This window comes from Indicator indicator, chromosome 7, assembly GCF_027791375.1.
Source record: "Indicator indicator isolate 239-I01 chromosome 7, UM_Iind_1.1, whole genome shotgun sequence".
In the NCBI taxonomy this organism is placed as follows: Eukaryota; Metazoa; Chordata; class Aves; order Piciformes; family Indicatoridae; genus Indicator; species Indicator indicator.
In genome coordinates, this window is record NC_072016.1 from 10039990 (window position 1) to 10061518 (window position 21529).

The 21529-nt window shown below is 38.4% G+C and overlaps 1 protein-coding gene across 1 annotated transcript in view; it reads right to left on the reverse strand.

Moving 5' to 3' along the window:
• The window catches only part of CFAP58 (cilia and flagella associated protein 58), a 61631-nt gene that overhangs the window by 27010 nt on the left and 13092 nt on the right, over nt 1-21529 (reverse strand). Inside the window, exons 7-15 of the mRNA XM_054382338.1 lie at nt 21334-21471; nt 19049-19208; nt 17023-17105; nt 15738-15929; nt 11403-11564; nt 8148-8294; nt 4749-4889; nt 3666-3889; nt 1632-1743 (exon numbers count right to left, since the gene is read on the reverse strand). Coding sequence (XP_054238313.1) covers nt 1632-1743; nt 3666-3889; nt 4749-4889; nt 8148-8294; nt 11403-11564; nt 15738-15929; nt 17023-17105; nt 19049-19208; nt 21334-21471 — 1359 coding nt within the window. The remainder of the gene's footprint in view (nt 1-1631; nt 1744-3665; nt 3890-4748; nt 4890-8147; nt 8295-11402; nt 11565-15737; nt 15930-17022; nt 17106-19048; nt 19209-21333; nt 21472-21529) is intronic.

Sequence of the window (21529 nt, forward strand, 5' to 3'; positions counted from 1 at the left end):
CTTGAGTTTATAAAAAAAACATGGTATCTTGTAGCTCTCAATCTTTTGTCTGATTTTATCTAAATTGACTAATCGATTGAGGTGTAACTGGGACACTAACACAGATACAGATGCAGAGCTCACACCACCATTCCCTGAGAAAACCAGGCTAAAAAGCAGTTCAGTCCCTGTGACCCACTCAGTCCTTGATTTTTTATAGCCCTTCCCAAACGTCGTGTCAATTTGTGTCTAACAACTGTAGTGATATGAGGGTGTTTATTCATTAGGAATTGAACCAAAACCCCATCAGGATTATTTCATAAGAATCTTGCCATCTGCTGGCCTTTCTGCATTCCAAGTACAAACAAGTGACCTAGAATGGAAAGAAGTAATTTCCCATTACAAGTATCCTTATACATTAATTTGGATCATGGATATTTGGATATTTTGACTGGATTGATTTTCCTTTGTTACCAGATGCTTTTGGAAACTGTACCCTAGGTGTCTTTAACCTAATTCAGCATTATCCTCTCTTTTATCTCCCTTCCATGAGAATAGCTAAGCACACCATTCAGTGTCAAGCTCAGCATGGAGAGATCAGAAATTAACTATCATGCTAGTAAGCACAGCCAACATACTCAGCTCCACTTCTGTAGGTACTAGCATGTTACCACTCATTATTAGAGCAGCTGAGCAATCCAGGCTGGCATCAAATCAGAGATTCATGTGGCAGCTGGCTCTGACTTCAAAAATACCCAGTGATGTCACCTGAAGTTCATATATTGGGTCTGTGCTTTACAGATGTTTTTTATTTTCCCCCTTCATCTGGCAGCTTCAAATAGGGTGAAAAGTTCGACTTGCTTCTTATGCAACAACTGAACTCACAGTACACGCAATGGGCTTTGTAAGCCCACCACTGTTTACATGGGGGCCTCTTCTCATAAACGTAACTTGCCTTCTGACTTCATAGAATCATAGAATCAACAAGGTTGGAAAAGACCTCAGAGATCATCAAGTCCAACCTATCACCCAGCACCTCATGACTAACTAAACCATGGCTCCAAGTGCTACATCCAACCCTTTTTTGAACACCTCCAGGGACAATGACTCCACCACCTCCCTGGGCAGCACATTCCAATGGCAGATCATTCTTTCTGTGAAGAACTTTCTCCTCACCTCAAGCATAAACTTCCCCTGGCGCAGCTTGAGACTCTGTCCTCTTGTTCTGGTTCTGGCCTATTCCCCTGTCTACCTGTTCCGTGACTCTTTGTAATTTTGCCTTTCTTCCATATACAGCTCCCTAACTGGTGAGGATAGAATTATAACTTTCCCTTATCATCCTCTTTCTTGTCATCCATGTTAAGGAATCACCCCCTTCTAAATTCACCTTATGCATTCTCACTCCCTTTAGCATTTGACTGCCTCTTTACAAATTCCTCCGCAATTTTTCATTGAGAAAATGACACAAAAATAACACTGATTGCATTGTGCAAGGAAACCATTCAGCAGTTAACCATTCCACTGGTACTATGGAAATTTTCAGTCTGCCTACCTCTCCAGATAATTTGCATTACAGTAAATGAAATAGACTTTGTGATGTGTTACTGATTTGGTAACATGGACTTTGGGAACTTGAAATGCTGACATATCACCTCTAGTTTTCTCCATCTGTGAACATTCAAGGGATTCTCCAGTTCTTCTTCCAAAACTTTGCACCGAGTCTGTTCCCTTAGTAGTTCCTTCTGCATGTGATGAACCTCCTGTCTTAAGACCAGCATAAAACAAAAAGGAAAAAAACCCACATTGAAACAACATCAGTGTGACCAAGGCACTAATATGGACATTAACAAATCATTTTCCCATGCACTACAGCACTGGCAAAGTGAATCTTGTGATTAATAGTTGACACTAATACCACTGAACAGGTGAAACCATAAGGTAACACGGTTGGTTAGACATCCTCATTCACTTTAGTAAGAATGCCTCAAAAAAGGGACATTTCATCAGTTCCTGGAGAATCTGCTCCACAACCTATTGGATCTCACTGCCTACATCTTCCTACGTACATTGAGGACAGCAAAACACTTGATTCAGTTATGGAATCCCATTCAGTTACCCCTGTATTAAATCTAACACTTTGTGTTTAAAAGAAGGCTTTAAATCTGCATGGCTCACACAGTCCTGTAAATAAAACATACTCTAGGACATAAGTATGATATACACTGTTCTTTAGAGAACCCAGGATTTATTTCTTTTACTCTTATTACCTCTCAAGGAATTTCAGAGGTGATTTGTTGCTGAATTTAAAATCAATTTTAAAGTAGGCATTACAGGATTGAGGGGAGGAAAAAAAGACACATTTTGCAATGGTCCAACCCTTAGGGCTTCAGTGAGCAGATCTTTTAAGTTCTCCATGAGGAAAGGGGGTGCAGGATCACCAAGTGCCTACTCCACCCCTGAATCATTTTCTGCCAAGCTCAGAGTTGCATTTTGCTCAGTAGAGAGAAAAAGACCTTTTCTTAACTATGAGGTTGAGCAAGGTTACGGAAGTGGAAAAAAACCCCATATCTCCAACTGGCAAATCAAGAAAGCTAATTAGCAGCACAAGTGATAAATAGAGTCTTTCGACAGGCAGTTTTCATGATGGTTTTGGACTTCATTAAAGTATGTGATTGCTGACGCAGTTAGCAAGAATTGATCCACCCATCATGGCATGCACTGCACCATACTTCACTACCATCACTGGGTTTCAATACGGTAACAGACTTTCAGCTGAATGCATGTGGGCAGCAAGTTCAAATCCTATTCCTGTCTGCAGTCCGTCGATGAAAACTGCAATTGCTAATGCTTCGTGCCCAGTTCTCCTTTCTGTTACACCAAATCAAACTGGCATAATTCCGCTGGAGTCAATGGCACTGACCACGGACTGAAGTTAATTTGCTCCAGTGAAAGCCATGGAATTATATCGATACAGTTAAACTAAAGCTCTCACCCAAAACTCTGGTAGCATTAGAGAATTAGTATGACAGTTATCTCCTAAAAACACAGCTGCCTCTCCTTACAAACCAGGACTGATTCCATAGAAAATGACAAGTTTCCCACCAGCAAAGAATACACCTCAAATAGTGGAGTGTTTAAAAAACAAAAGGGAAACATTAAACCAGAGGAGGAGGCTGTGGCTGTTAAATTTCTGTTTTAAAGAAACACAACCTTCAGTGAAAATGTAAATAATTTTTTCTTGGAGAGCAAGCCTGCATATAAATCTGGAAGGAGAGAGCTCTGAAAATGTTTGTTATAAATATATCAAGTTTGTTATAAATATATCAAGTATTTCCCATCCTCTGTAGATTGCCTAATAAAAAGTAGTTCCACTAATTTGGGCCTTGGATGCCAACAAGTAGCTCACTGAACTATGAATACTATTTCTGCTGTTGTCTGTCAAGTTTATCCCATAGGCAGTAATGCACTATTTCAACTTTGGCCAAGATGTCTTTTTCCCTCCTTTCTTCCTTCTCATATTTTCATTGTTTCGTGAATTTAATCCAGTGAGTGTTTGAGGTCAAACCAAACAATCCCTTTCTTCAAGGTATAATGTTGATACTAATCTTTACCACACGTGAAACGTATTTTCCATCTCAAATTCATGGACACAGTCCTATGGAAATGTATTCAATCAGCTTTTCTACCTGAGCTCCTCCACATAAGCGACAGTCTTGCCAAGTATTCCCTTCTCACGACGAAGTTTTTTGATCTCCAGCTTGAGAAGCCGCATGTCTTCCATTCTCTGTCGGTACTGGACTTCACCCTTGTTTAAGATGGACTGCTGGATTTTTATCTTTTCATAGAGCAGAGCTGCTTCTTCATGGCGCTGAACTAGCTGAGATCCTAGGATATCTCTCTCGTTCATAACCTAAGGATGCAAGGCAAAGCAATAATCTCAGTTACCATTCCTCAGTACAACCCCAAAGCATCGTGACTGTATTTGCATCAATCAATTCATGTGCCTTAAGAAGTTTCACTTGTTATTAGTGAAAGAAATATGGCAATATATAGTTCCTCTATAAGGGTTCAGCCATAGAATCACAGAAACATTCAGGTTGGAAAAGACCTCTGGGATCATCAAGTCCAACCGATAACCCTACTCCACAAAGTTCACCCCTAAACTATATCACTCTTCCTGTGAAAAAAACTTTTCCTAATGTCAGTCTTACAGCTTGAGGCCATTCCCTTTTGTTCTATCACTAATTATCTGTGAGAAGACACCAGCACCAACCTCACCACAATGTTCTTTCAGATAGTTACAGTATATAATAGTTATAATTATAGTATATAGTTATAGTATATAGTTATATGTCCTTTCAGGTAGTCCCCTCAGCCTCCTCTTTTTCAAACTAAACAGCCTCAGCTCCCTCCAGCTGCTATTCACAAGATTTATTCTCCAGGTCCTTCATCATCTTTGTTGCCCTCCTCTGCACTCGCTCCAGCACCTCGATATCTCTCTTTATGTTGAGGTGCCCAAAACTGAACACAATACTTGAGGTGTGGTCTCACCAGCGTCAAGTTCAAGGGGATAATCATCTTCCTACTCCTGAATGTATAAACTACATATTCTCCTCACTTCTTAATAATTTTGTTTCAACAGCACTATGCAGCTTTAGTAGTACCACATTAGCTAGGGATCAATGCATTAAATATACATTGGACAAATGAGGGAATAGAATGCAGTGTCAAATTAGTCAAAAAAAAAAAGTCAAATCAGAGATCCCTACCTGGTCAATTTCCTTCTTCTGCTTCAGCCTCTCAGCATCAGCTTCGGCAATGATTTTTAGGAGTTTCCTCTCTTCTGCCTCCTGATTTTCTATGAAACGTTTAGTATCCAGAGCCTTATTTTTCATTTTAAGCAGCTCATCCTGATGGAGTCAAAGAATATAGGTAACAGCAAAGCATATAGTAACATCTTCCCATTACATAAACCTAGGATGAAGAGTTAGGATTTTAGTAACATTTCCTGTATCTTTCTCCTTTCCTAAGAGCTACATATTTTATCAATTTCTGAGAAAATCACTAAGACGAGTAAGTATGAAGATCCTTAATGAAATGTTACAAACAGTATTTTAATATTGTTGTGTTATAGACAATAAACATTTTGGTGGATTTTTATCTATGACAATGTAACTCAGGGAGACCTCATTTAACAAAAAATTCTTACACTTTAGATGGGTCATATCTGGAAAACTTTTCAATGAAGTTGTTATTTAAAGTTCAAGGTGAGTCTAGGATGTGAGAAAGGACAGTTCACCTTGCTGGAAAAGGCAAAAATCCATGTTATGCAATGCCAATCGGCACCAACCTGGGACAGGTTTCACACTAGAATAACAGAATTGGTGGAGAAGATGGCAACCAGGCATAGAAGAGCAAAATTAGAGAGCTTTAGCACTTTTCTTTTAGTGGATGTGTAGATGAGGAAGACTGGGAAAAGAGGGTCAGTTCCTAAATACCAGAAGAAATGCACTGCTACAGCGATTGCACTTCACTAACATAAACTAACACTGCATTGTGCCTGGCAATTTTAAACCACTGTCATGAACTCTATAATACAAGGCACCTAGGTCAATAAAAGCTAACACAGCCTTCTTGCATTACTAGAAATTTCTATCATTGCTAGGCAATAGAGTCAAAGTGAAAATAGCTGACTACAGACCATTTTCACAGATATGAAAACTTCCACGCCTTGACTTAGAGACTGCCACAGCTCTGACCCTTATAAAGAATGGTGTTCAAGGTGCCTTGTGGAAAAAAAGCATCATCCAATGCTGAAAGAATGTGATTGTGATGAAGGCTGCACCTTTAAAAACATTGATTTAAGACAGAAACAGTTCCACTGTCATAATAAAATAGCTTGTTCCATTCTTACTTGCTTTAATAAAATCTTCATTTTTCCATGTGCCACACTCATATCTCTCTTACTCAGTGTTAGATGTTCATCAGAATCCATCAGCCAAATAAAAATGCAAGCCATTTCACATTGAAATGCAATCAATAGTGTGCAAAAGCTGTCTATAAATGTAAAACTGCTTGTGTTTGGCACTGCCGGATAATATTTTTTATATATATCAAAATTCTATGTTCTCCTTATGTCAGAAAAAATATGAGCTGTAAACAAGAAGTGGCATTAGGTGTTGGCAGCTAACATTCATACAAACAAATCTCCTCACTGGAATGCACTAAGTTAAAATAAATCTGAATTGCCTTGTACAGCAATGAACATAAATACTTTTAAGACACACAGAGGCCCCACGAACTAACAGGACTTCCAATTAGAATAATTATGCTAAAAGTTACAGTATGATGGACTGTGTACATTAGATAAGAAAAAAGGAAATGAATAAACACAGTTACTATGCAAGCAAAAAATCAGTCAGGTCTGAAATTGCTGTAAATCAGCACAGCTCATTTGAAGCTGGTTCAGAGTTGTTAAGAACTGAGGAACAGTCAGCAAGAAAGACTAATTTATATTGGACCTATGCCAGTATCTCAAACCAATTTCTTGCTTAGTTTCAGAAATATTAGCATAAACTAAGAGATTTTATTATTATTATTTATTCTGGAGGTAAGAGGAAAATACTTTTTATAAAAGGTACAACTGAGTCTGGATACAGAATGCTGACATAACAACAAGTCAGAGGGTATATACTGTAGTAGCTTTGATCAGGCATCCTTTGTTTCATTTACCATGATTAAACATATTACAGGCCTTTATGTCAGCTGAGGCAAGCATAAATATAATGTCTGTATAATCTCATTCCTATGAATCCCGGTCCTCCATGATTTAGCATGTTCTTAATTTCTCAGGCTTGCTTGCTTTCCTCACATCAGTGCAAACAGGAAAAATTGAAGCCAGCTTGCTAGAGAAATAATTGGGTTCTTTTGTGTTTGTGTCAATCATCCCCTTCTCTGAATTCTCTTCTGCTTTAGTATTCAGCAGAGACACTCAGGTAGAAGACCACAATGCCCTGAAGCTAGTCAGTAATGTGATGTCAGTGTATGGACATACTTTGTAGTGAATAACTGAGTAAGTAAACCGTGTAGCAATCATCTGTTTGTCAAATGGATGGCAGACAGTTCTGAGGTGATGAGACAGAACTGGGGACTGGTTAAGGCAGAAAGCTGTACACAAGAAATGAGATGCTATTTGACTTCTCCATCACTGACAGAACAACTCTTGAGACAGATCAGGTACAGGAACACAAATTCATCACCTTTTTACAAAGCTCTATTGACATCTGGTCATAACTGTTTGTGCTGAGAGGGGCAGAAAACTCAAGGAGTCACTGCAGCATAGCAATAAACTGACAAAAGAAAACATTGTGAAAAGTGGCAGGGGACTTACGTTGGGATGGGTGGTGCTTGTTTTCTGGGTTTGTTTTTTTCTCCTAGTGCTTACTGAAGAGAAAAAAAAAAAAGCTGCTGTGAACAGTAACTCCTAAAATCCTTTTAAAGCACAGCAGATTGGGTTGAGATACCAACCACAAATCCAATGACTTATTTAAGGATGAGCTGCAACCAGTGCTGAAAAGAAGAACCAAAGCTTTCAAGCTCTGTTTTCCTTTGATTTAAAACAGATTCTTGCTGCTTTATACCACAAAATTAAAATAACTTTCTGTGCATAGGGACCTGCTAAAAGGCACTGCTTAAGTCCCAGAAGACTAATGCTTGCTAGTCACACAGCGACATGAGATTGTAAAGTGTAACATAATGGGGTTTGCACTTAAAAACAGCAGAAAGAAAAAAACAGTTATTAAAAAGAAAACCTTGGATTATAAGGGTTTGTACTAAAAAATTTGCTAGAATCAAACTATCCCCAAAATCCACATTTCTCTAAGCAAAATGGAACTTTTTAATAAAATCTTCAGTCACCAAGAAATTGAAAGCTTCCAACAGACAATCCAGGTTCCTGATTATAATCACAGGCTGAGATTAGATTTGCCAGTTACACGGAAAATTTGTGTAACTAATAGCCTCTAAAGGTTACTGAGATCTTGTGCTTCAATCACAGAATACTTTATTAAAATAGAACAAAACAGCTACCAGACACCAGGAACACAATGCAGTCTGTGAAATCATGTAAACCATCCTTTGTAATAATGTGTATTTGTAAAGGGTCTTACTTTCATTGATTCCTTCTCCTTCTCTATTTGCTGATGATCTTCCTGTGCTCTCACAAGGGCTGCTTCCTTGTCTGTGATCTCCTCTTTTAGCTGCTCCACCTGAATTGTCACAGTTTTCAGTTTGTTCGTCATTTCTGCTATCTCCTCCTAATAGGACAGGAAGTGTGATCACCAAGAGGGATCAGAAAAGAATAAGCTTGTGATTGGGAGTTCAGGCTGTGTTGGAGAATGTAGCCACAGTGCTTGAGTGGAGATCTGTTGTACATACCACCAGACATTACCTTTTAATCCAACAGGAATAGAACAGTTTTATTAAATGACAATTTTCTGTTTATGTCAGCATGACACCGCAGTAAAAATGCCTTTAAATGACACATTGGCAAAAATAATGACTATCAATTATGAGTATAATAAAACCATTTAATTTAATGTGGTGGACACTTGGTAAGAACTAGCAGTTAATACAAATTCATAAGATTCTGATCCTATCCATCTGTTATCCTGTATGTCTGTAAGTAAGATACCTATATGGCTGCAAAGAAGTATAGTCTATTGTCCCTAGCTTGCATATAGCTGCAAGGGGGAGAAGAGAAAGAGAAGTCCCTGGTATGTGAACATTTAGCATATATTTTAATCTCAAATACAGATCAAAAATCCTGGTAGCACAGGAGACAGATCAGATCACTCAAAACACTTCTACTCACAGCAGAGAGACACCTGTCCCCACAAAATTAAGAAATTGTTTGCACTCATTGCAGTGACAGCACATGTTGTGACGTGAAATGGAAGCCAGTAAATTCGATGCTTAGACAGACCTGCTCTTCTGCATCTAATCAAAGTAGCCTTAGAAGTCATTACTCTTCTGCCAGAGGCTGTCACCTCACAGACATGATAACCTTTCATGTGATTACATTCTGATTCACTACAAAACAGGGTAGCTTAGAGCTCTTTCAGTACCGTCTACCACAGGTGTGGATTCACTTGACAAATGAGTGATGTTCTCTTGCACGACATGCTTAACATAGGTAAGCAAGGGCTTGAGTGGTGGCAGTCTTCACAAACAGTACAAGGACAGTACTGAAGTCTGACAGCCCTCAAAATATAATCTGTGCATTCCACACCTATTTGGCAAATTAAATTAAGAAGAAATAAACGCAGCAGTATGTCATTAGGCTCACCTGTTTGCATGTTCACAGATTCACAAATTGCATTGGGTTGGAAGGAACCCTAAAAGGTCACCTTGTCCAACCCCCCAGCAGTGAGAGCAGAGACACCTCCAACTAGATCAGGCTGCCCAGGGCCACACCAACTCTGATCTTGAATGTCTCAAGGGATGGGGCCTCAACCACATCCTTGGGCAACCTGTATTTTACCACTCTCATTGTTAAGAACTTCCTCCTTATTTCTAACCTAAATCTGCCCTGCTCAAGTTTAAAACCATTGCCCCTCATCCTATTGCTGCACACCCTTCTAAACAGTCCTTCCCCAGCCCTCCTGTTCAGCCAGTTCTGTGAATGCAAAAGTCATACTAAAAGCTATCTTTGCTGAACAGCCCATAAATCTCTTCAATATTGTTAAAGATGAGAGAGCTTAAAAATATGGTGCCCAGACATGTGGCCAAAATCATTCCTAAATCTGCATTTAATGAAGAACAGCAAAAACATAGTTTTTGCTAACAGGTCTCCTAATCAACTTGCTTAAACAAATAAGCTCCTAACACTGAAAGAAACCCCAAGGATGAAAGCATCAGATCTTTATCTCATATTAACAGCCTACTAACATGTTTTTTCCAAGAGATTTTACTGAGCTGAACATTATGATACTCCAGAGACCACTAGCAAGATGGGTAGCAGGGGATCTTTCCACATTAAGCAATCCAAAAATACTTAGGTTTGTTTTACTTCCCAAAGGAAAAAAGAATTGACCATAGTTTTTAACACAATTGATTTCTTTTTCTTTTCCTTTTTTTTCACAGCTGGCTGACCTGTTACTGAACTACGAATGGCCGTTTTTCACTGCTACACATAATACCATGTTGGCTGCACCTATCTTCTCACACAGGACTTGCTAAGCCAAATAAGGTATTAAAGTCTAAACACCAGCCTCTAACAACTGTACCCATGAACAGCATTGTGTATAGTACTATATGACTCACAAAACCTGAAAAGGCTGATGAATTCATGGTGTCATTTTGTAGCTCGCCACACAGATGCCTGTTCTTTATAAGTAAGTAAATTTATGTTGTATAGTTGGGGGGAAAAAAATCATCAGTGTTGCAATTTTTCACCCTTCTTTCTGCTGAGAGATTGTTTGGGAGCAGCAAGAATCCTAACACCACATCCACTGATGAAAAGTAGACAGAGGTCAAGCAAAATGGTTCATTCCTAACCAAACCCAGCACACAGTTTGATAGGAACTTGAACAGTTCACTCCCACCTGCTTCTCAAGCAAAACGACTTCATAATCAAACTAGAGTATAAATTTATTATCTGCTATATATGTTTATGTTATAAATCCTTATTCTGAAATAACCCCAGGCTTTAAATCACAGCTATCCAAAGTCTCAACCTCTGCCAAGTGCAGTAATATTTGTGTTGTATTTTAGATCTTTACAGCAGAATAATAGAACATATCCTTAAGTGATCTGTTCTCTTCATCTAGTATTTTTAGTGAGATCCCCGAGGAAGAGATGAATGGAGAGCATCATTATCCGAGAAAAATGACACTACCTGAAAGGATGAAGAGAGGTGGAAGCATTAAGTGCTGTCAGAGAATTCCGCTTCACCTGGGAAAGTGTTCCCTCTGCCTTCTAAATCATGACTCACGGTAATGTGCATATACATTCAGGGCCAAGGAGGAAATTTTATTCCCTTTACACCCTATTTCCCATACACACAGACAACTCCTAAAGGGATAAAACAAAATGGAGACAGGATGGAAAGGAAAAAATTTCTTCTCTGATAGAATTGTTTGTGTTTCCATAGCTCCAGCATATCACAATTTTGTGCATGGTTTGAAGTAGGGATATTGACACATGATGACCATGGACTCCTATTTCCAGTCCAAATACAAACTGACCAGGTAAAATGTCAGAGACCAAAAACATTCCTTTCCCCAGAAGACACAGGAATGTAGAAACCATCTCTGTCACTTAAACAGTGTGCTTTCCTTTTAACAAATCAAAATCAGATCAGAAAAAGAAAACAACAAAACAAGAGCAGAGATAGAAGCACAAAGAAAAACATAGCCTTCTACCTTAGCTTCAATCAGGTGTTGACTGTACAGGTTCCTCTCTGTTCTCACAGTTTCACAGTCAGTTTGTTGTTGTTTTAATTTAATCTCAGACTCTTTTATTTTCTTCTCATAGTCACAGATCTGTATTTCACATCTTTCTCTGTCTTTCAGGTGCTGGAGGACCTGGAGTGGAATGAAGGAAATTAACACAAAATTATAAAGATGGAGGAGAGTCTGTGATTTTATTCTAAAATGACAAGTTCAAATCCCTGTGATAAGAACTTTCAGCTATAATTAGAAATCACCTCAGTTCAAGATTAACAGTTGCTTCTGTGAAGGATTAGAAATAATTATGTGAAGGTTACCTAAAGAAAATGGAGTACTGCTGACTGTAGGAAGATGATCACATGTAATACCCATAAACAAAAATACAAAAAATTATAGACAATTCTACAAAACAGTTACCCCCATAACAATAAAAAAGAATTACCACATTAAAGGATCAAAAATGCAAATAGTTATCAATCATTATGATGGGCTTAATAATTATTTTTTTAAATTAACAGCCTTCCCTCCTGCTGAACAAAGCTGAAAATCAATGAGCACAAACAAGCAATATTCAAACAGAATCCATCACTTCAGAGAAATAAGATGAAAAGAAATAGAAATAAAAAGAAAACTAAGGATAATGCACATAATTTTTCAGGTTCACTGCTCAGGGGAGAAACCAAAGCTGGGAAAAAGACCAAGCATTAAAGAAAAAGCTAAGGAATCACATGAACAAAGTCCAAGAAAGAAGTCCATTACCAATGGTATTTCATGCCCTGTTCTCTTGCCTCTGTTTGTGAAGGTATCGGTTTGAGCTAAAGTTTATGTCAAAACAGAAAAAAATTAAAAGTTTACATCAAGTAGTCAGTAATAGCAAAGTCTGTGGTCAACAGTGTCTCCCCTTGCTTAGCAGTAAAGCCTTTTGAGTTCTAACTACAGAGCAGGAGCTTAATTAATTGATCATTCTACCAGGTATCTCCCATTCAGCTTTGAAGATAGGGGATAGTTAAATATAGAAAATCTTATTACAGCAGCAGGAATACAATTCCAGCACATTTGTAGCTGACTGCAGAAGATCCCAGGAACTGCTTACAGTGCAATACAGAAACACAGTCCCAGTTTATAACCAACTTCTGACTTTTCCTTTTCTGCTAAAACAACTTGTCAATAGTAATAGCAGGGAGGAGAAGTCAATAAGGCATGTTTTCTATCTTCACAACAGTGATCATAGGCTGGAGCAAGATTTATAAGTAGGTCACTGCATTTGTAGGTTTTTTACTTGATTTTGATACAATGTAAGTGCAATAAGTTTGTGAACTAAGTTTTCTGAGTTGTGCTCACAGGCTGGATGCTGACGCTACGTTTTCAGGAATGATTAAACCCAAATAATTCGCCCTTATAAATGCAGAAAATATACATGCAATGTTTCCCAACAGAGTCCTTGGGAGGCTGAGCATCCTCAATCCTGATGCAGCTGACAGTTCTCAGATTTGACAATGAGGAGCCAAAGCTAAGCAGAAAGTATTAGGTATTCATAGTTTTCTTCTGTACACTCACAGGTCTTTATCTGTATACTTAACTATCATCTACTGTTGGGTACCTGTGTAGTGCAGTGAACCCACTCAAGATCTCAGTAACAGTGGCATCCTTCTTTGCTTATTTTTATTGAACTACTCCAAGTGCTGCCATAGATAATATGAATTTATAAAAGGACACGTGTTTCTGATTTTCCTGGATATGTTGTTGAACTGTAAACTTAACATTCTAAATGGCTAATTTGAAAAAAGAAAAACAATTTGAGACTATTTTTGTGATTTCTCATAAGGCTCAGTCAGAGAACAATTCAGGTGAGACTGAAAGGTATACTTTTCTTCCTTTTCAGCAGCCTAATCCTTCCACACAGAAACTAAGACTTCATAATCTTAGAATTTCAATTCAAACAAAAAATATTCCACTACCATTTGTAGCTCAGTAATAGAGGCTACACAACAAAGAGCAAAGAGACAAGATTTTTCTCTAATTTGTTCTGTCTAATCTGGAAGCAAGATTATTCAACAAGTGACACTGGCTTTAAAACATTACAAATGAGCAGTCAGCCAGGCCAATAATTAGAACAGCAAGTCTAGTGTGAATTCTCAGCACTAAAATCTTTTACTGTTGTGGATATAGCCTTGTGGACTCTGTTCAGCAGTTACTCAGTAGTAAGCAATGACTTTGAAAAAGGAATTCTGCAGCTCTATAGATTCTGTCCTGCTGTAAATAACCAGACAGCTTTCAGAGACAGCATGGCTCTGTCTGCCTTGCAGGACTTCCAAGAAGTCTCTGGACTTAGATGGGCTTGGCTCTTTACCAGCTCTTACACAAGAGTTCCTTCAGAGCCAGGTTGATGATAAAAGGTGAGAGAAGAGCACTGACTGGATGTATGATTACTGCCCATCAGCAGCTCATTCCCCACTATTTGTGAAATGGCAGCTGTAGTTTTGCCACAGTTTCTCAAGCCTGCATAGGTCAAACAGTGAATCTACTATTACCTAGTGGATATAATAATCCTGATCCTATGTCCTCCTTCCATCCTGTGTTTTGCTCTGTCTTATCCTATCAAACAATGAATAATTTAATGTAGGGAACCTCTACAGGGATAAAACTATTGCCTCACATACTCCTGTGCTCAGAACTGTTTCTGCTGCTCTTCACCTGCAAGCTGAGTCAGGAACTGTCCCTTTAGTGAATCACAAAAGCGTGCAAGTCCTTCAGAAACTTGCAATCACAAAGCAAGCATCATTATACAAATAGCTCAAGTGTCATAACCCATTTACTGAAGCTCTGTCTTATAAGTAATGACAGAAAATTTGCACCCAAAGTGGCAGAGGAAAAAAAAAAAACAGGTAAAGTAAACAAGCAAACATTTGTCATTTTCACCCTCAAAATATTGTGAGCAACCTTAATCAGAATGGAAAGCAAAAGCCTTGTAGTTCTGAGTGTTATGAATTACATCCTTGCCCTAGTTTTACAATGTTCTTAACTCATACCTATACATTTAGAAATGAAGGAAAGATGCAAAATTTGACTTTGCAATAAAGACAAATCACATTTTCTTAGAATTTTATTCCAAGGAAAAGACAAAATGTATTCCATGAGGGAGCATCTATCATTCAAAAATTATTTAAAAGCCCTTAGTCACATGATATTTGAAAGGATAATTTTGTAGTGAAAAGATAGCAAATAACTTGTGAGTTGAAACAGTCTGAAAGCTAATCAATGAGCTTCTTGGAGGGCCCTTCAATGTGATGTTACAACCATGTTCCTGTGTATATTGTCAGGAATAATGTTGTACATAATAATGGGCAGCAGGAAACACAAATTTTATGCAGTACTTCTCTGCCTCTTCCCAGAAAACCTCTATTTTGCAGACTAGCTTTAACACATTTAGATGTTTTCATATACTGTGAATAATCCCTCAAAATTGGGGGCTGTTCAGTCTGGAGAAAAGAAGGCTCCAAGGAGACCTTTTTGTAGCTTTTCAATATCTGAAGGGGGCCTACAAGAAAGCTGGGGAGGGACTTTTTAGGCTATCAGGTAGTGACAGGACTAGGGGGAGTGGAATAAAGCTGGAAGTGGGGAGATTTGGGCTGGATGTGAGGAAGAAGTTCTTCCCCATGAGAGTGGTGAGAGCCTGGAATGGGTTGTCCAGGGAGGTGTTTGGGGCCCCATCCCTGGATGTGTTTAAGGCCAGGCTGGATGAGGCTCTGGCCAGCCTGATGTACTGCGAGGTGCCCCTGCCCATGGCAGGGGGGTTGGAACTGGATGATCCTTGTGGTCCCTTCCAACCCTGACTGATTCTATGATTCTATGAAAATGCTAAATCTTTTATAAACATGTTGAGCATTGCCAGCTCTCACTGGCCTCAATCTGAGGACATTCAATAGTATGCAAGATAAGGTCCTTTGTAGATCAAAGAGTAATTTCCAACTGCACACAAGAGTTTCCACTATGAGACTCAGGTATAAGAAATCAGAGGTCTTGGTTTGAACTCCAGGCCAAATTTCATTTTCCAAGTGACAGCTGAAACTGTCACATGGCTGTACTCCAGGTCTCTCATAGAATACACACCCACTGATGAGGTTCCCTGAGAGAGACCTGAAACAACAGCAGGCAATACGAACTGTCAAGAAAAAAATCTTTGTAAATTATGTGATGACCACTGATCTAAGCTTCCTCCCGCTGGCATGTCAGGAAATTAGTATAGCACTGATACCATATATCACAGTAAGACAGGAAAGAACCACTTGCACAAAAAGCAGCCCCCACCTTCTGTTTGAGCTCACTGATTTCATTGATGAAACAATCTCTTTCCTTCTCCAATTGGTAAATAATCTTCCTTTGCTTCTGAGCTTCCTTCTTATAATTTTGGATTTCTCCTTCCAAGATCTTCTTCGACTGTTCATGCAGCTTCACCAAGTTTATCTGCTTCTGAGTGGCAGTGGTAGCCCTGACCAAGTTCTACATGGAACACAAAATAATGGCTCTTGAGATGAAAAGGCAACACTTGCCATCAGTATGTCAAAAACATGACATTGTATAAGTGGATTATGGACTTCTCAATATTCTTACCCCTTACCTAATTTGTTCTATTGAAATTCAAGTTAAAAAACCAATCTCTAGAAGAGCTGCTAAATAGTGCTTCTTCTGATTTGAAGTTAAAACACTAGTCTGCATTTAAAAAAAAAAAGGATAGGACTGTTTATAAGTGGATATAACTAATGACTGGAGCAGAAAAATAAATAATATAATCCAAAGACCCTTCCTTCTCACATTCTAAATAGCAAGTCCAAACTGAAAATTAACCAACTATGGTTTAAAATTATACATAAGGATTAAAGAGAAAACATCATGATATCACCTTTAAAAAAATCAGCCTTCTGTTACCACTCTGAAATGTCTTTCTTTATACAAACTAGGTATTTGTTACCTGCAAAGTCTGAGCTTCTGCTAGAGTTAAGACACAGGACAGTGAATCTACACCAAATAAAGCACCTCAGAAATCACATTTTAGCATTGAATTTACTAGATTACCCTTCAGGAATGCCCATAAACATGAGATGCTATCTTGCAGTACAAGAACCTTGGGCTGATGGAAAATGATCAGGATGAGAAATGATCCTGAAAGCAAGGACTACTATTACAGTCTGCCAAAACACTATGTGGTGCATCAACATTTTGGTTTGCTCTTTTAGCAGAGAAGACCTAGTTTGCTTGGACTAATATTTAACTCCACATACTATGCAGTGTAAAAGCACAGGTGTAATGAACTCTTTGGATATCAAACGATGGGTTTGCAATGAAGGTGAATACAGGTAGCATTTTTAAACTCCCTGATGATTCATAGGTTAAAAATCTTCTGTGTGTTCCTGGGTACTAACACTATTTCAATGCACAGCAAAGAAGCAGTGTCAGCATCTGCTTAAGGAGATCTGAATGCTTTGCTTGCCGTTATTTATTCTACAACATTTCAGTGTTGCTGACTTTAAGCCACAAACACATTTCATTCTCAAACTGTGAGATTTGTTTATGAAGATTACCAATGCAAGCTCACCTTGTTTAGAATATCCTTTTCCCTCACAAGCTCATCCACAGCTTTCTTGTCAATCTCCGCCTGCTTTTTGGCAGCCTCCAAGTCTAGAGAAAGGGAGGGAAGAGAATAAATACTGGGTTCAAACTGCACAGGTGTTAAAAATACAAGAAGAACTTAGTGGACTTTTAAAAAATACTTAACATTACATGAACAGTTCAATTAGCTGTGATCAGGTTTCCCAACCTCAGCTAATTATGTTAAATACTTATTTGGGTACTTAGAAGAACTTAGAACTCAGGCACAGCAATTAATGGTATGAGGGCTTATGGTATTTGAGTTTTAAACAGAGATACCACAAAGAAGTCACATTTTCAGACAGCACGGAACACATTGAAAATAACAGCCTTTTAAGAAGCTTCAGCATGAACATCCAAAACCTGAAGCACTTTCAAAACCAGGGACTTTCAGAATTATTTTAATCCCTCTATATAAAATCTAGCTCCCCTGGAAGCAGCGAGATTCTACTGGCTTAGTGGAGTTAGAACTACATGGTATAAGTCAAGGTTAACACTGGACATGTACTGTTAAAAAGATATTTAAAAGTAGGGCCACATTTTCATTGTATTTTTTAAATAATTAAAACCAGGTCCACTAACACTGCAACTCAGGCAATGCAGTACACTGGAGTGCTAAAATGTGTTAGCTACTACAAAAAGACATGGTAACAGTGGCCACTTCCAGGCATTCCAGTACAGATTTGAATTTCTTAAGTTCCTTTCTTCTTTCTAGTACAACTTTAAGCAGTACAAGGAAAAACCTTGTGGGAAAACTCTTCCATCCTCACAGAGATATATGAAAAACAGACATACATCAAAGGATTCATCTCTCATACAGGCAACCTCTTCAGGACTCAAGCTAGAAACAAGAGCAGGGAAAGGCATTTATATCAACTTGAACTAACGCAGAACCACAGAAACATTCAGGTTGGAAAAGACCCTCAGGATCACCACGTCCAACCAATTACCCTACTCTACAAAGTTCACCCCCTAAACCGTATTTCCAAGCACAACTTCCAAATGACCTTTAAACACATTCAGTGCCAGTGACTCAAACACCTCCCTGGGCAGCCCATTCCAATGCCTGATGACTCTTTCTGTGAAGAAGTTTATAGCAAAGGGAGCAAAGGGAGGCTTTGTGCCCAAAAAAGTGGTCTCATCAACTCAAATACTTTGTGACTTCATGATATTGACACAAAAAAAAGCATAAAGCTGTTTTCTTTCTGAAAATCACTTTGAAAATGTGTATATTTAAAAGCATATTTGATTTTGAAATTTATTTTCATTTTAATGTTCAAAAAAAAAAGGGAAGTGGCTGTAAATGCTAAAAAATACCAGAAAAAGTTATTTTATACTGTTAAACAAAATATTTTGTTTGACCCAAGGTATTTTCATCCAAAATTTCTTTTGGCAAAAATGTTGAAAGGTGTTTCTTTTAAGTTTTCAGATCTGCTAGGAAGTCAAAGTCAATATTTGGACAGCTTCAGTAGCCACGCTGACCAGCTGAAGTCAGAAACACACCAGAAATAAATTTATCAGCTCATTTGAAAATACTCATTTCCAGGCTATTAACTACTCAGCAGAATCAGTGAAGCAGTGAAGCTGCACTACAGACAAGTCTCTATGTGACATGGCACAAATTGGCACACCACAAACTTCAATTATGTCTGTTGTGTTTTCATAGAATCATAGAATTGTCAGAGTTGGAAGGGACCTCAAGGACCATCTAGTTCCAACCCCCCTGCCATGGGCAGGGGCACCTCACACTAGATCAGGTTGCTCAGAGCCCCATCCAGCTTGGCCTTTTCACCACATATGCTACACGAAGAAAACTGTGTAAGCCTACAAGTTTTTTTTTAAATGCTGCTGTAGATTCCAACTGTCATTTATACAGTTTCATACCAAACACTAAAGGAGAATGATCCTAACAGGAGGATGTACCTGTAAATTATGAGTCAGAAGAGAGATGCACCCATCAGTCAGGCACCTACCTTTCTCTAGTCCAGCTATTTGATTTTTTAGGGTGTTTCTCTCATGTTCTGCATCAACTTTTTGTTCCTCAGCAACACGCAGTTTATTCTGGAGAACATCTCTTACTTTGTTCAGCTTTGAAATTTCAGTGTGCATCTGAATCACTTCTTCATCTCTGGCCTACAGAACAGCAACAAGGAAAGGAGAGAAAAAATACCAACAGAAAGAAAACGTCTCTGTACTTGGTATGTATTTATTCGGTTAAATTCAGGAAGCAAAGATCTAAATGCTGTGGATAACCCGAGAGATGATAATTAGCTAATTGAAAAATATTAAAAATCATTTAAACAAAGCCAGATAGGGCATGGAAAATGATAATCAAATCTCATGTTTTAGAAAATGATCAGTAAAGAATCCCCAGCTGCAAGCCTCACAGTGCACTACCCAATTAGTCCTGCAGATTGAACATGGGCAGCTCTAACTTCCTTTGAAGTATTAGGGACAGTGACTGTGATGAGAAAGACAGCTCTAGTATGGTGTGATTCCATGTCCCTAACAGCAGGTATCTGTTATCCTCATCGCCTTTATAGCCTATGGTTTTAAAAATAAAAGGCAAAATGTGCAGTTTATTTCATTTGCTATACAATCAGGGGAGAAAATAATCAATCAAAACACCATGTGACTGGTAACCAGGAAACACAATCAATAATCAAACCAGAAACTAGTCTCTTTCATTTTAAGAGGTAAATATAACTTCCTCATATAATTCAGCACTGCTGTTAGGTTTTACAACCATCACAGACTACAATGTTCCACTTACAGCCTCAGATACTGGTTCTGTGAGATGGTAAATCACACTATGTGAGTATCCTCTGGGAGGATGTGAATCTTCTCAATTCTTACTGACAATAATCTTCAATGAGATTTATGTGTACTTTCACAGTTTGGGTTGACCAACACCAAAGTGGAGGCACTCAGCACACTGCAGGATGAAACTGCAAGCACAGTGCCTACCAAAGGGACATCTCAGATCATGATGCTCCAGCCTCTTAGAAGCTTTAGCAATTGGCTTAATCACTAACTGGGCAGCATCTTTGGGTTTTTTTTTGTTTCGAGAAGTCCATGTGCATGATTCTCAACTTATCTTGAATTTGGGATAAGATTAGAGAATCAAAATCCACTTTTTCATGCTCTAGAACTCCAAATGTGAGTAATTTTAACAACTGTAAAGTTTTAAACAATAATGGCATTGCCAGAAGTAATGATGAAACCAGCTAACCTGGAAAAGACAGCACTTTTATTTCAAATAGGTAAGAAAAATATCTTCCAGTCATCCTGAAAAAGTACAACAGAAAACAATCTCCTACCATGTAGCTCATTAAGGATCCACATCAGAAGGATCTGTATGACTAGTTATAAACCAAGCTTTTAATTTGTCAGTGGGTCATTTTTATCATTCAGACTAACAACAACTCTCTATTAGCAAACAATCCTTTTTATTTAGATGCATAGGTTATACTTGACTAAACTTTGATAAGATAACGACTTTCTACCCAAATTTTCTAATGTTTAGTATTTTAACCCCAGTGATGATACAAAATGCAAGATATGATAGACAGAGTAATAACATCTAACAGCTATACATTACCCTTTAGCACAATTGCTCTTTAAGTAGCCTAAAAAATGAAAATTATGCAGGAATCATGCAATCCTTCCCCAGCTGAAACTCACCTGCTTCTGAGTAGCACAAAACAACTCTTAAACAATGTAAAATCAGTCAAGAAAACCATTTAGATCAGAAAGTAAACACCATCTTCATTACTTACATTTAACTTTCCCAACCTATACTGTGTGGGAGAAAGTTTCAGTGCTGGAAACAACTCCCTTCAGTGGAAGCTCTCCAGGACACTGTCATTATAATTCATTAGTATTTTTCAGTGGGTTTTGGCAACATTTAGGTTATGTTAACCACTAGTCTTATGTGAAGATCTCAGAATTGAAGGACCTTATGCTTGTGAAAAATACCATACATTCTTTATAAACATTGTGCTGACCATTTTAGTTTATGTTTTACGAAACACAGCTCCTCCAGCAGGAGAGGTGGCAGGGTTGGAGATTGCACTATGGTACTGCCACAGAAAGAATGGCATCCAGTGACAGCCAGATCTAAAACTCCTCATATCTCCTCCAAAACTACCCAATAGAGAACTGCCAGTACATGAACTGAGGTCATCCCTGCCCCAAGTGGTAAGACTGCTGTCAGAGTGATACAGCTGACAGTATGCATGCACCTTCTTGTACTTACTTTCAGTTGTGCTGTCTTTTGCTGAATGTCCTGCATCACCTCTTCAAGAATCATATTGTGCTGCTCTCTCTCTTGCATGAGCTTACTGTATCTTGTATGAAGTTGCTCAAGTTCCTTATCAGCTTTTTCATTCAAGATCTGTTGAAGAACAACCCTATTAACTCTTTTTAATCTCATTACAAGATCTGCGTATACA